The sequence below is a fragment of the Scomber scombrus genome, chromosome 22 (assembly GCF_963691925.1).
Source record: "Scomber scombrus chromosome 22, fScoSco1.1, whole genome shotgun sequence".
Taxonomy (NCBI): Eukaryota; Metazoa; Chordata; class Actinopteri; order Scombriformes; family Scombridae; genus Scomber; species Scomber scombrus.
In genome coordinates this window covers 24,348,080-24,365,579 of record NC_084991.1, presented here as the reverse complement: position 1 = coordinate 24,365,579, position 17,500 = coordinate 24,348,080, and the positions used below count along the sequence as shown (strand labels likewise).

The 17,500-nt window shown below is 41.4% G+C and overlaps 1 protein-coding gene across 1 annotated transcript in view; it reads left to right on the top strand.

Annotated features, from left to right (window-relative positions):
- Positions 1-1,909, top strand: part of atp6v1f (ATPase H+ transporting V1 subunit F) — a 2,401-nt gene extending 492 nt beyond the window's left edge. The window contains exon 2 of the mRNA XM_062443503.1: positions 1,156-1,909. Coding sequence (XP_062299487.1) covers positions 1,156-1,357 — 202 coding nt within the window. The 3' untranslated portion in view covers positions 1,358-1,909. The remainder of the gene's footprint in view (positions 1-1,155) is intronic.
- The last annotated feature ends 15,591 nt before the right edge of the window (positions 1,910-17,500 follow it).

Here is a 17,500-nt window from a genome sequence, read left to right as displayed (position 1 = left end):
TATTACTTGGCCAGAAATCCCTGTAATGTTCTATATTATATATATTATAATGTATATTCAGTATCTCACTAAAGTGAGTACAGCCATCACATTTATGCAAATATGTTATTAAATCTTTTCATTGGAAACATTATAGAAATGAAACCTTGATATAAGTTAAAGTAGTGAGTTTATAGTTTATAGATTCATGTTCACACAGCTGGCAGCACCAGTCAGTGAACCTCAGTGTCCAGATTGTTACTGTCAGTATTTAGTGTGAGCTCAGAGCTGGATCCTCTTCCTCCATGATGACATCACAGAGCTGGATCCTCTTCCTCCATGATGACATCACAGAGCTGGATCCTCTTCCTCCATGATGACATCACAGAGCTGGATCCTCTTCCTCCATGATGACATCACAGAGCTGGATCCTCTTCCTCCATGATGACATCACAGAGCTGGATCCTCTTCCTCCATGATGACATCACAGAGCTGGATCCTCTTCCTCCATGATGACATCACAGAGCTGGATCCTCTTCCTCCATGATGACATCACAGAGCTGCTGGATGACGATGCTCCATTGGGTTCTGGAGGTCTGCCAGTCCATCAGCTTCAGCTTCAGCTTCACAACGTCACCCTCCATGAACTGCAGCTAATAGTGCACTAACAGCTAATAGTGCACTATTAGCTGTTAGTGCACTATTAGCTGTTAGTGCACTATTTATTTACTATTACAGCTGTTTAGACATGAATGGCTGAGTTATCTTCAGAGGACAGTAAATCTATCAGCTATACACTCACTATTTTAACTTATATCAAAGTTTCATTTCTATAAAGTTCCAATGAAAAGATTTAATAACATATTTGCATAAATGTGATGGCTGTACTCACTTTAGTGAAATACTGTATATATACACACACAAACACACACACACACACACACACACACACACACACACACACATACACACACATACACACACACACATACACACACACACACACACACACACACACACATACACACATACACACACACATACACACACACACATACACACACACACATACACACACACATACACACACACACACACACACACACACACATTTACACACTCACTGTAAAAGTTAACTTGATATGAATCTGATCAGTTGTGTATTGATCCTCTCAGGAGCTTCCTGGCTCGTAACGACATCGGGATCATCCTGATCAATCAGTTCATCGCAGAGATGATCCGTCACGCCATCGACGCTCACATGCAGTCCATCCCCGCCGTGCTGGAGATCCCGTCCAAAGAGCATCCGTACGACGCGTCCAAGGACTCCATCCTGCGCCGCGCCAAGGGCATGTTCTCTGCCGAGGACTTCCGCTAAAATACACACATATACACACATTATATACACACATAGACACACATATACACATATACACACATTATATACACACATAGACACACAAATACACACATAGACACACATATACACATATACACACATTATATACACACATAGACACACAAATACACACATAGACACACATATACACACATACACACATTATATACACACATAGACACACATATACACACATACACACATTATATACACACATACACACGCTCAGTGTTTACCTCTGTCTGGTTGTCATGGTGATTCTGTACATTGATTGATATTTAATATTTAATGTTTAATGTTTAATGATCATTAACTGAACGTATTGATTAATAATAGTTTTTTCTCACATGTTTGTTGTTTCCTATTTTTATTTTATTTTTTATCTTATTTTAGTTGTTTGTTTTTCAGGAAGTTGTTCATGTGACTGTGAGACAGCTGATAAAAATATAAAGTAACTTCCTGTCAGACGTCACCATGGAAACAGATCTGAAACTGTTAAAAACATAAATGAATAAATAAATGTTGTTGTGAGACTGTTTGATTTATTTATTTTATTCATTTAACATAAAATGTATGAAACATTTGAAATCTGATGACATCACAGCCAGTCTGCAGCCAATCAGGAGCCAGTATTCTGACAGGAGAAACACTCATAGACAGGTATAATAGTCTGATCGTATATTAACGTCTTCAGTAGATCTGAGCCGGGAGATGACCCCCCCCCCCCCCCCCCCCCTCTGTTAGAGCCAGGAGATGAACCCCCCCCCCTGTTAGAGCCGGGAGATGACCCCCCCCCCCCCCCCCCTCTGTTAGAGCCAGGAGATGAACCCCCCCCCCCCTGTTAGAGCCAGGAGATGAACCCCCCCCCCCTCTGTTAGAGCCAGGAGATGAACCCCCCCCCCCTCTGTTAGAGCCAGGAGATGACCCCCCCCCCCTTTGTAAGAGCCAGGAGATGAACCCCCCCCCCCCCCCTCTGTTAGAGCCAGGAGATGAACTCCCCCCCCTCTATTAGAGCCAGGAGATGACCCCCCCCCCTCTGTTAGAGCCAGGAGATGAACCCCCCCCCCCCCCCCTCTGTTAGAGCCAGGAGATGAACCCCCCCCCCTCTGTTAGAGCCAGGAGATGACCCCCCCCCCCCCTCTGTTAGAGCCAGGAGATGACCCCCCCCCCCCCTCTATTAGAGCCAGGAGATGAACCCCCCCCCCCTCTATTAGAGCCAGGAGATGACCTCCCCCCCCCCCTCTATTAGAGCCAGGAGATGACCCCCTCCCCCTCTGTTAGAGCCAGGAGATGACCTCCCCCCCCCCTCTATTAGAGCCAGGAGATGACCCCCCCCCCCCCCTCTATTAGAGCCAGGAGATGAACCCCCCCCCCCTGTAATAACTTTTGACTAATCAGAATCTTTTATCTAACTTTAACTACAATAAGCTTTAACCGTATATTCAATGTTTGATAATCTGAGAGACGAATCCCGACTGGAAGAAAACCGCCTCAAGTTTAAATGTGGAAAAGTTTCAGAGTTTATATGAATGATGATGTTTCCTAGGGGTCAGGGGTCAGGGGTCAGGGTCCTGGCTGAGCTGATAGTCCGACTGTAAATATTGAGCCAGCGCAGAAAAACATCATCAGTCACCGTGACGACGGCGCAGACAAACATCATCAGTCACCGTGACGACGGCGCAGACAAACATCATCAGTCACCGTGACGACGGCGCAGACAAACATCATCAGTCACCGTGACGACGGCGCAGACAAACATCATCAGTCACCGTGACGACGGCGCCAACCTTCACGCGGCCTTCGGCTGGCGTGTGACGCTGAGCTCGGATCAGCTGACGGACATCGGGTCGAGTATAAAAGCGACGAGTCGGCTTCAGTCTGAACGTCGCACTCGTCTGTCACCATGGAGACCGTGTTTCTGATGATGATGATGATGTCGGCCTCGGCTCTTCCTCTTCCTCCTCTCTACAGGTGAGACCTGATCGCAGCTCAAACTGATCAATAATCAAAGTGTTTCTTTGTTCTGATGATTTTTCTGTTTGTAGAGAAATCAACGAGACAGCTGCTCACAACCACAGCAGGTGAGTTTTCCTTCTTATACGCTTATATACAATCATTATGATCTGAGAGGGAAAACTGTCATCTTAAGAAATAATCTTATAAATATGAATCTTATGTTTTTATGTTGTTATCATGAACTCACATGTTTGTTTTTCTGTTTGTAGAGAAATCAACGAGACAGCTGCTCACAACCACAGCAGGTGAGTTTATACATTTATATATACAGACACCTACAGACATCTACAGACATCTACAGACAACTACAGACAACTACAGACACCTACAGAAACCTACAGATATCTACAGACATCTACAGACATGTACAGACATCTACAGACATGTACAGACAACTACAGTCACCTACAGACACCTACAGACACCTACAGACATCTACAGATATCTACAGACATCTACAGACATGTACAGACATCTACAGACACCTACAGACAACTACAGTCACCTACAGACACCTACAGACACCTACAGATATCTACAGACATCTACAGACAACTACAGACAACTACAGACAACTACAGACAACTACAGTCACCTACAGACACCTACAGACACCTACAGACATCTACAGATATCTACAGACATCTACAGACATGTACAGACATCTACAGACACCTACAGACAACTACAGTCACCTACAGACACCTACAGACACCTACAGACAACTACAGACACCTACAGACAACTACAGTCACCTACAGACACCTACAGACACCTATAGACACCTATAGACACCTACAGACACCTACAGACACCTACAGTCACCTACAGACATGTACAGACATCTACAGACAACTACAGACAACTACAGAAACCTACAGATATCTACAGACATCTACAGACATGTACAGACATCTACAGACACCTACAGACAACTACAGACAACTACAGACAACTACAGTCACCTACAGACACCTACAGACACCTACAGACATCTACAGATATCTACAGACATCTACAGACATGTACAGACATCTACAGACACCTACAGACAACTACAGTCACCTACAGACACCTACAGACACCTACAGATATCTACAGACATCTACAGACAACTACAGACAACTACAGACAACTACAGACAACTACAGTCACCTACAGACACCTACAGACACCTACAGACATCTACAGATATCTACAGACATCTACAGACATGTACAGACATCTACAGACACCTACAGACAACTACAGTCACCTACAGACACCTACAGACACCTACAGACAACTACAGACACCTACAGACAACTACAGTCACCTACAGACACCTATAGACACCTATAGACACCTACAGACACCTACAGACACCTACAGTCACCTACAGACATGTACAGACATCTACAGACAACTACAGACAACTACAGAAACCTACAGATATCTACAGACATCTACAGACATGTACAGACATCTACAGACACCTACAGACAACTACAGACAACTACAGACAACTACAGTCACCTACAGACACCTACAGACACCTACAGACATCTACAGATATCTACAGACATCTACAGACATGTACAGACATCTACAGACACCTACAGACAACTACAGTCACCTACAGACACCTACAGACACCTACAGACAACTACAGTCACCTACAGACACCTACAGACACATATAGACACCTACAGACACCTATAGACACCTACAGACACCTACAGTCACCTACAGACATGTACAGACATCTACAGACAACTACAGACAACTACAGACACCTACAGACATCTACAGACAACTACAGACAACTACAGACACCTACAGACACCTATAGACACCTACAGACACCTATAGACACCTACAGACACCTACAGACACCTACAGTCACCTACAGACATCTACAGACAACTACAGACAACTACAGACATCTACAGACACCTACAGACACCTACAGACAACTACAGACATCTACAGACACCTACAGACAACTACAGACATGTACAGACATCTACAGACAACTACAGACATCAACAGACAACTACAGTCACCTACAGACGCCTACAGTCACCTACAGACACCTACAGACACCTACAGTCACCTACAGACATGTACAGACATCTACAGACAACTACAGTCACCTACAGACAACTACAGACAACTACAGACACCTACAGACACCTACAGTCACCTACATACACATACAGACACCTACAGACATGTACAGACACCTACAGACACTACAGTCACCTACAGACACCTACAGTCACCTACAGACACCTACAGACAACTACAGACACCTACAGACACCTACATACAACTACAGACACCTACAGACAACTACAGACACTACAGTCACCTACATACACCTACAGACAACTATAGTCACCTACATACACCTACAGACAACTACAGACACCTACAGACACCTACAGACAACTACAGACACCTACAGACATGTACAGACACCTACAGACACTACAGTCACCTACAGACAACTATAGACACCTACAGACACCTACAGACACCTACAGACACCTACAGACACCTACAGACAACTACAGACATCTACAGACACTACAGACACGTACAGACGTCTACAGTCACATACAGACATCTACATACATCTACAGACACCTACAGACACCTACATACAACTACAGACACCTACAGACACCTACAGACAACTACAGACACTACAGTCACCTACAGACAACTATAGTCACCTACATACACCTACAGACAACTACAGACACCTACAGACACCTACAGACACCTACAGACACCTACAGACAACTACAGACACCTACAGACACGTACAGACACCTACAGACACGTACAGTCACCTACAGACACATACAGACACCTACAGATGTCTACAGTCACGTACAGACACCTACAGACACGTACAGACACCTACAGACACCTACATACAACTACAGACACCTACAGACACCTACAGACAACTACAGACAACTACAGACACTACAGTCACCTACATACACCTACAGACAACTATAGACACCTACAGACACCTACAGACACCTACAGACACCTACAGACAACTACAGACATCTACAGACATGTACAGTCACCTACAGACACCTACAGACACCTACAGACAACTACAGTCACCTACAGACACTACAGACACTACAGACACGTACAGACGTCTACAGTCACATACAGACACCTACAGACACGTACAGACACCTACAGACACATACAGTCACCTACAGACACATACAGACACCTACAGACACCTACAGACAACTACAGACATCTACAGACATGTACAGTCACCTACAGACACGTACAGACACCTACTGACACCTACAGACACGTAAAGACGTCTACAGTCACCTACAGACATCTACAGACACGTACAGACGTCTAAAGTCACCTACAGACATCTACAGACACTTGGAGACTCGTACAGATACCTACAGACGTTTGTTTTTCTGTTTGTAGAGAAATCAACGAGACAGCTGCTCACAACCACAGCAGGTGAGTTTATACATTTATATATACAGACACCTACAGACATCTACAGACATCTACAGACAACTACAGACAACTACAGACAACTACAGACACCTACATACACCTACAGACAACTACAGACACCTACAGACAACTACAGACAACTACAGACACCTACACACAACTACAGACACCTACAGTCACCTACATACACCTACAGACAACTACAGACACCTACATACACCTACAGACAACTACAGACAACTACAGACACCTACATACACCTACAGACAACTACAGACACCTACAGAAATGTACAGACACCTACAGACACTACAGTCACCTACAGTCACCTACATACAACTACAGACACCTACAGACACCTACAGACACCTACAGACACGTACAGTCGCCTACAGACATGTAGAGACACGTACAGTCACCTACAGACACGTACAGACACCTACAGACACCTACAGACATCTACAGACATCTACAGACATCTACAGACACCTACAGACAACTACAGACACGTAGAGACACCTACAGACACATACAGACACATACAGACAACTACAGACACCTACAGACACGTACAGTCACCTACAGACACGAAGAGACACGTACAGACACGTATAGACATCTACAGACATCTACAGTCAGGTACAGACACCTACAGACATCTACAGTCACCTACAGACACCTACAGACACCTACAGACACGTACAGTCGCCTACAGACACCTACAGACACGTACAGACATCTACAGACATCTACAGACACCTACAGACATTTAAATACATCTACAGACATCTACAGACATGTACAGACGTCTACAGTCACCTACAGACATCTACAGACACGTACAGTCACGTACAGACATCTACAGACATCTACAGACACGTACAGACGTCTAAAGTCACATACAGACATCTACAGACACTTGGAGACTCGTATAGATTCCTACAGACGTTTGTTTTTCTGTTTGTAGAGAAATCAACGAGACAGCTGCTCACAACCACAGCAGGTGAGTTTATACATTTATATATACAGACACCTACAGACACCTACAGACATCTACAGATATCTACAGACACGTACAGACAACTACAGACACGTACAGTCACCTACAGACACGAAGAGACACGTACAGACATCTACAGACATCTACAGTCACCTACAGACACCTACAGACACGAAGAGACACGAACAGACACCTACAGACACCTACAGCCACCTACAGACACGTACAGTCGCCTACAGACACCTACAGACACCTACAGTCACGTACAGACATCTACAGACAACTACAGACACGTACAGACACGTACAGACAACTACAGACACGTACAGACACGTACAGACAACTACAGACACGTACAGACACATACAGACAACTACAGTCACCTACAGACACGTAAAGACACCTACAGACACGTAAAGACACCTACAGACAACTACAGACACGTACAGACACGTACAGACAACTACAGACACGTACAGACACGTAGAGACACGTACAGACACCTACAGACACCTACAGACACGTAAAGACACCTACAGACAACTACAGACACCTACATACATCTACAGACACCTACAGACACGTACAGACACCTACAGTCACCTACAGACACGTAAAGACAACTACAGACACGTAGAGACACGTACAGACATTTTATCTAAGAGACAATCTTTCAGTTTAGAATCAGAAGTGCTGCATGTCATCAGTGTTTTCTGTTTTTTCTGCAGAAATGAAATTCAGCTGAATGTCAACTCCGATTTCACAGCGTGAGTTCAAATATGTAAAAACATAAACTCATAAAAACATAAACTCATAAACACGTAAACTCGTAAACACGTAAACACAAACATTTAACACATGGAATGTTTGTTTGTATATTAACATACTTTCATGTTTTTTTTCCAGATCAAACAAAACAGGAAATGACACGTCTGCTTCTCCGTTCATGTGAGTGAATTCATTTCTGATTATTTCATCATTTTCATTTTGATCATGAAACAAGTTTGTGTTTGTTTTTCAGGATGATTCTTCCTCAAGCAGCACAGTGAGTCACCTGTTATACACCTGTTATACACCTGTTATACACCTGTTATACACCTGTTATACACTCACCTGTTATACACTCACCTGTTATACACTCACCTGTTATACACCTGTTATACACCTGTTATACACCTGTTATATACTCACCTGTTATACACCTGTTATACACCTGTTATATACTCACCTGTTATACACCTGTTATACACCTGTTATACACCTGTTATATACTCACCTGTTATACACCTGTTATACACCTGTTATACACCTGTTATATACTCACCTGTTATACACCTGTTATACACCTGTTATACACCTGTTATATACTCACCTGTTATACACCTGTTATACACCTGTTATACACCTGTTATACACTCACCTGTTATATACTCACCTGTTATATACTCACCTGTTATACACTCACCTGTTATACACTCACCTGTTATACACTCACCTGTTATACACTCACATGTTATATACTCACCTGTTATACACTCACCTGTTATACACTCACCTGTTATACACTCACCTGTTATATACTCACCTGTTATACACTCACCTGTTATACACTCACATGTTATACACTCACCTGTTATACACTCACCTGTTATACACTCACCTGTTATACACTCACCTGTTATACACTCACCTGTTATACACCTGTTATACACTCACCTGTTATATACTCACCTGTTATACACTCACCTGTTATACACTCACCTGTTATACACTCACCTGTTATACACTCACCTGTTATATACTCACCTGTTATACACTCACCTGTTATACACTCACCTGTTATACACTCACCTGTTATACACTCACCTGTTATACACCTGTTATATACTCACCTGTTATACACTCACCTGTTATACACTCACCTGTTATACACTCACCTGTTATACACTCACCTGTTATACACTCACCTGTTATACACTCACCTGTTATACACCTGTTATATACTCACCTGTTATACACTCACCTGTTATACACTCACCTGTTATATACTCACCTGTTATACACTCACCTGTTATACACCTGTTATATACTCACCTGTTATATACTCACCTGTTATACACTCACATGTTATACACCTGTTATATACTCACCTGTTATATACTCACATGTTATACACTCACCTGTTATACACTCACCTGTTATACACTCACCTGTTATACACTCACCTGTTATATACTCACCTGTTATACACTCACCTGTTATATACTCACCTGTTATACACTCACCTGTTATACACTCACATGTTATACACTCACCTGTTATACACTCACCTGTTATATACTCACCTGTTATACACTCACCTGTTATACACTCACCTGTTATACACTCACCTGTTATATACTCACCTGTTATACACTCACCTGTTATACACTCACATGTTATACACCTGTTATACACTCACCTGTTATACACTCACCTGTTATACACTCACCTGTTATACACCTGTTATACACCTGTTATATACTCACCTGTTATATACTCACCTGTTATACACCTGTTATACACCTGTTATACACTCACATGTTATACACTCACCTGTTATACACCTGTTATACACTCACCTGTTATACACTCACCTGTTATACACTCACCTGTTATACACTCACATGTTATATACTCACCTGTTATATACTCACCTGTTATACACTCACCTGTTATACACCTGTTATACACTCACCTGTTATATACTCACCTGTTATATACTCACCTGTTATACACTCACCTGTTATATACTCACCTGTTATATACTCACCTGTTATACACTCACCTGTTATACACTCACATGTTATACACCTGTTATACACTCACCTGTTATACACTCACCTGTTATACACTCACCTGTTATACACCTGTTATACACCTGTTATATACTCACCTGTTATATACTCACCTGTTATACACCTGTTATACACCTGTTATACACTCACATGTTATACACTCACCTGTTATACACCTGTTATACACTCACCTGTTATACACTCACCTGTTATACACTCACCTGTTATACACTCACATGTTATATACTCACCTGTTATATACTCACCTGTTATACACTCACCTGTTATACACCTGTTATACACTCACCTGTTATATACTCACCTGTTATATACTCACCTGTTATACACTCACCTGTTATATACTCACCTGTTATATACTCACATGTTATACACTCACCTGTTATATACTCACCTGTTATACACTCACCTGTTATACACTCACCTGTTATATACTCACCTGTTATACACTCACCTGTTATATACTCACCTGTTATACACCTGTTATACACCTGTTATACATTCACCTGTTATATACTCACCTGTTATACACTCACCTGTTATACACTCACCTGTTTATATGTGTGTGTTTCAGAGACGCACCTCCTCAGTACGTATGACTGCAGGACTTCATACCCTGACCTCTGACCTCTGACCTCTGAGTGAAATCTAATTGGCTGAGTGTCACCTAACAGCAGACTCTTATATATACACATGATACATCCATGACATCATACATCCATGACATCATACATCCATGACATCATACATCCATGACATCATATATCCATGACAATATATACATATATATATACATATATACGTTAGGTATATTATGTATACAGGTCACCTGTCGTCTAAACCTGTCCTCTCACCTGTCGTCTCACCTGTCCTCTCACCTGTCCTCTCACCTGTCGTCTCACCTGTCCTCTCACCTTTCCTCTCGCCTGTCCTCTCACATGTCCTCTCACCTGTCGTCTCGCCTGTCCTCTCACCTGTCGTCTCACCTGTCCTCTCACGTCCTCTCACCTGTCCTCTCACCTGTCCTCTCACCTGTCCTCTCACCTGTCGTCTCACCTGTCCTCTCACCTGTCCTCTCACCTGTCCTCTCACCTGTCGTCTCACCTGTCCTCTCACCTGTCCTCTCACCTGTCGTCTCACCTGTCGTCTCACATGTCCTCTCACCTGTCCTCTCACCTGTCCTCTCACCTGTCCTCTCACCTGTCGTCTCACCTGTCGTCTCACCTGTCGTCTCACATGTCCTCTCACCTGTCCTCTCACCTGTCCTCTCACATGTCGTCTCACCTGTCCTCTCACCTGTCCTCTCACCTGTCGTCTCACCTGTCGTCTCACATGTCCTCTCACCTGTCCTCTCACCTGTCCTCTCACCTGTCGTCTCACCTGTCCTCTCACCTGTCCTCTCGCCTGTCCTCTCACATGTCGTCTCACCTGTCCTCTCACCTGTCCTCTCACCTGTCCTCTCACCTGTCGTCTCACCTGTCCTCTCACCTGTCCTCTCACATGTCCTCTCACGTCCTCTCACCTGTCGTCTCACCTGTCGTCTCACCTGTCGTCTCACCTGTCCTCTCACCTGTCTTCTCACCTGTCGTCTCACCTGTCCTCTCACCTGTCCTCTCACCTGTCGTCTCACCTGTCCTCTCACCTGTCCTCTCACCTGTCCTCTCACCTGTCCTCTCACGTCCTCTCACGTCCTCTCACGTCCTCTCACCTGTCCTCTCACCTGTCCTCTCACGTCCTCTCACCTGTCCTCTCACGTCCTCTCACCTGTCCTCTCACCTGTCGTCTCACCTGTCCTCTCACCTGTCGTCTCACCTGTCCTCTCACCTGTCCTCTCACCTGTCCTCTCACCTGTCCTCTCACCTGTCGTCTCACCTGTCCTCTCACCTGTCCTCTCACCTGTCCTCTCACCTGTCCTCTCACCTGTCCTCTCACCTGTCCTCCTCCTTCAGGAAGTACCTCATCTCTTACTGTATCCTCCCAACCTGTCAGACAGCGAACCTCGGTTCCACCCTGCAGAGTGGAGACGAGAAGGCCGGCGGCGCCACATCCGATGCGTTCGGCATCGGAAAGAAATGATCTTCATCATCTTCATCTTCATCATCATCATCATCAGCACACCAGTAGAAAATAGAAAATGTTTTTATCTCACCTGTTTGTGTTTATCGTTTTTGTCATTTAAAGATTTTTGTTAGAGTCAAACAATCTTATTTGTAAAAAGACATCAAATTAAATAATAATGTTATTTAGCAGAAAGACGTTTTCTGTAGTCGCCTTCTCGCAGCTCATCGTCATGGAAACTAAAGTTTCGACACTGAAATCTGTTTTTTATATGAAACTAATTTAGATCCAGATCATAATATTTGACCTTCAGCTCATTCCACATTAAATACTACAACTCCCATGAGCCTCGGCTGCTGTTTCTAGGGAGTCAGAGCTGTTGCCATGGTTACTGAAATGACCATAAAGTGGTCCAGAATCAGAAAATGAAGTAATTAAAACATCTGTGTGTTTGATGAAGCTCTTTGATTGGATGTTTGTCAGTGAAATGCATTCTGGGAGTTGTAGTAGGAGCAGTTTCATGATGATCATAAACTGAATCAGTCTAAAGTCAGAAATGTGTTTGTTTCATCATGTGACCCTTTCAGGACCCCCGGGCCTCATGTTGGGAACCGCTGTGTTCAGACTCTGAAAACTTTGTACGTTTCTGTAGAAATCTGTTGATTAAAACTTTTATTAAACCAACTTCTGGAATCTATCAATGACATCTATATCTATCCTCTATATCTATCCTCTATATCTATCCTCTATATCTATCCTCTATATCTATCCTCTATATCTATCCTCTATATCTATCCTCTATATCTATCCTCTATATCTATCCTCTATATCTATATCTATCCTCTATATCTATATCTATCCTCTATATCTATATCTATCCTCTATATCTATATCTATCCTCTATATCTATCCTCTATATCTATATCTATCCTCTATATCTATATCTATCCTCTATATCTATCCTCTATATCTAACCTCTATATCTATCCTCTATATCTATCCTCTATATCTATCCTCTATATCTATATCTATCCTCTATATCTATCCTCTATATCTATATCTATCCTCTATATCTATATCTATCCTCTATATCTATATCTATCCTCTATATCTATCCTCTATATCTATATCTATCCTCTATATCTAATCCTCTATATCTATCCTCTATATCTATCCTCTATATATATCCTCTATATCTATCCTCTATATCTATCCTCTATATCTATCCTCTATATCTATCCTCTATATCTAACCTCTATATCTATCCTCTATATCTATCCTCTATATCTATCCTCTATATCTTATATCTATCCTCTATATCTATCCTCTATATCTATATCTATCCTCTATATCTATCCTCTATATCTATCCTCTATATCTATCCTCTATATATATCCTCTATATCTATCCTCTATATCTATCCTCTATATCTATCCTCTATATCTATCCTCTATATCTAACCTCTATATCTATCCTCTATATCTATCCTCTATCTATCCTCTATATCTATCCTCTATATCTATCTATATCTATCCTCTATATCTATCCTCTATATCTATCCTCTATATCTATCCTCTATATCTATCCTCTATATCTATCCTCTATATCTATCCTCTATATCTATCCTCTATATCTATCCTCTATATCTATCCTCTATCTATATCTATCCTCTATATCTATCCTCTATATCTATCCTCTATATCTATCCTCTATATCTATCCTCTATATCTAACCTCTATATCTATATCTATCCTCTATATCTATCCTCTATATCTATCCTCTATATCTATATCTATCCTCTATATCTATCCTCTATATCTATATCTATCCTCTATATCTATATCTAACCTCTATATCTATCCTCTATATCTAACCTCTATATCTATCCTCTATATCTATCCTCTATATCTATCCTCTATATCTATCCTCTATATCTATCCTCTATATCTAACCTCTATATCTATCCTCTATATCTATCCTCTATATCTATCCTCTATATCTATCCTCTATATCTATCCTCTATATCTAACCTCTATATCTATCCTCTATATCTATCCTCTATATCTATCCTCTATATCTATCCTCTATATCTATCCTCTATATCTATATCTATCCTCTATATCTATCCTCTATATCTCTATCCTCTATATCTATCCTCTATATCTATCCTCTATATCTATCCTCTATATCTATCCTCTATATCTATCCTCTATATCTATATCTATCCTCTATATCTAACCTCTATATCTATATCTATCCTCTATATCTATCCTCTATATCTATCCTCTATATCTATATCTATCCTCTATATCTATCCTCTATATCTATATCTATCCTCTATATCTATATCTATCCTCTATATCTATCCTCTATATCTATATCTATCCTCTATATCTATATCTAACCTCTATATCTATCCTCTATATCTAACCTCTATATCTATCCTCTATATCTATCCCTCTATATCTATCCTCTATATCTATATCTATCCTCTATTATCTATCCTCTATATCTATCCTCTATATCTATATCTATCCTCTATATCTATCCTCTATATCTATCCTCTATATCTATCCTCTATATCTATCCTCTATATCTATCCTCTATATCTATCCTCTATATCTATCCTCTATATCTATCCTCTATATCTATCCTCTATATCTATCCTCTATATCTATCCTCTATATCTAACCTCTATATCTATCCTCTATATCTATCCTCTATATCTATCCTCTATATCTAACCTCTATATCTATCCTCTATATCTATCCTCTATATCTATCTCTATATCTATCCTCTATATCTATCCTCTATATCTAACCTTCTATATCTATCCTCTATATCTATCCTCTATATCTATCCTCTATATCTATCCTCTATATCTATCCTCTATATCTATATCTATCCTCTATATCTATCCTCTATATCTATCCTCTATATATATCCTCTATATCTATCCTCTATATCTATCCTCTATATCTATCCTCTATATCTATCCTCTATATCTATCCTCTATATCTAACCTCTATATCTATCCTCTATATCTATCCTCTATATCTATCCTCTATATCTATCCTCTATATCTATATCTAACCTCTATATCTATCCTCTATATCTATCCTCTATATCTTATCCTCTATATCTATCCTCTATATCTATCCTCTATATCTATCCTCTATATCTATCCTCTATATCTATCCTCTATATCTATCCTCTATATCTAACCTCTATATCTATCCTCTATATCTATCCTCTATATCTATCCTCTATATCTATATCCTCTATATCTATCCTCTATATCTATCCTCTATATCTAACCTCTATATCTAACCTCTATATCTAACCTCTATATCTATCCTCTATATCTATCCTCTATATCTATCCTCTATATCTATATCTATCCTCTATATCTATATCTATCCTCTATATCTATCCTCTATATCTATCCTCTATATCTATCCTCTATATCTATATCTATCCTCTATATCTATCCTCTATATCTATCCTCTATATCTAACCTCTATATCTATCCTCTATATCTATCCTCTATATCTATCCTCTATATCTATCCTCTATATCTATCCTCTATATCTATATCTATCCTCTATATCTAACCTCTATATCTAACCTCTATATCTATCCTCTATATCTGATCCTCTATATCTATCCTCTATATCTATATCTATCCTCTATATCTATCCTCTATATCTATCCTCTATATCTATCCTCTATATCTATATCTATCCTCTATATCTATCCTCTATATCTATCCTCTATATATATCCTCTATATCTAACCTCTATATCTATCCTCTATATCTATCCTCTATATCTATCCTCTATATCTATATCTATCCTCTATATCTATCCTCTATATCTATCCTCTATATTTCCAGGCTGATTACAGACGAGCTGCAGCTGAGAGTCCAGGTTACAGAGTAAACTGATGAGGAGGCTGATTATCAGCAGAACCGACTGTGACAGGAACCATCTCCCAGATCGGGTCGGGGGGGCAGAACCCCTCTCTATGTTTAGGGTTCTAGCTCCTAGTTTATGCTGCTATAGGCTCAGACTGCCGGGGGACTCCCATGATGCACTGCTCCTCTCTCCTCCTCTCCGGGGGACTCCCATGATGCACTGCTCCTCTCTCCTCCTCTCCGGGGGACTCCCATGATGCACTGCTCCTCTCTCCTCCTCTCCGGGGGACTCCCATGATGCACTGCTCCTCTCTCCTCCTCTCCGGGGGACTCCCATGATGCACTGCTCCTCTCTCCTCCTCTCCGGGGACTCCCATGATGCACTGCTCCTCTCTCCTCCTCTCCGGGGGACTCCCATGATGCACTGCTCCTCTCTCCTCCTCTCCGGGGACTCCCATGATGCACTGCTCCTCTCTCCTCCTCTCTCTTAATGCATCAATAAGCTAAACGGTGCTTTCTGGTCTCAGGTAATCTGGTTCTGTAGACGTCCGGATGACAGATTCCAGTCCAAACAACAGAAAACTGACGAGACATCAATCGACCATTTTTAAAACTAATGAATTACAGAAACTGTCCCAGTGTGATTTCTATGTGATGCGTTTATTCCTCGGTGACCTTTGACCTCAGCATGTGGTGCTGCTGTATGAAGCTGAACACTGAACATGTTAATGAGCTAATTAACATCTGTGAGAGGAAAGATGCTTTCATCGCTCATG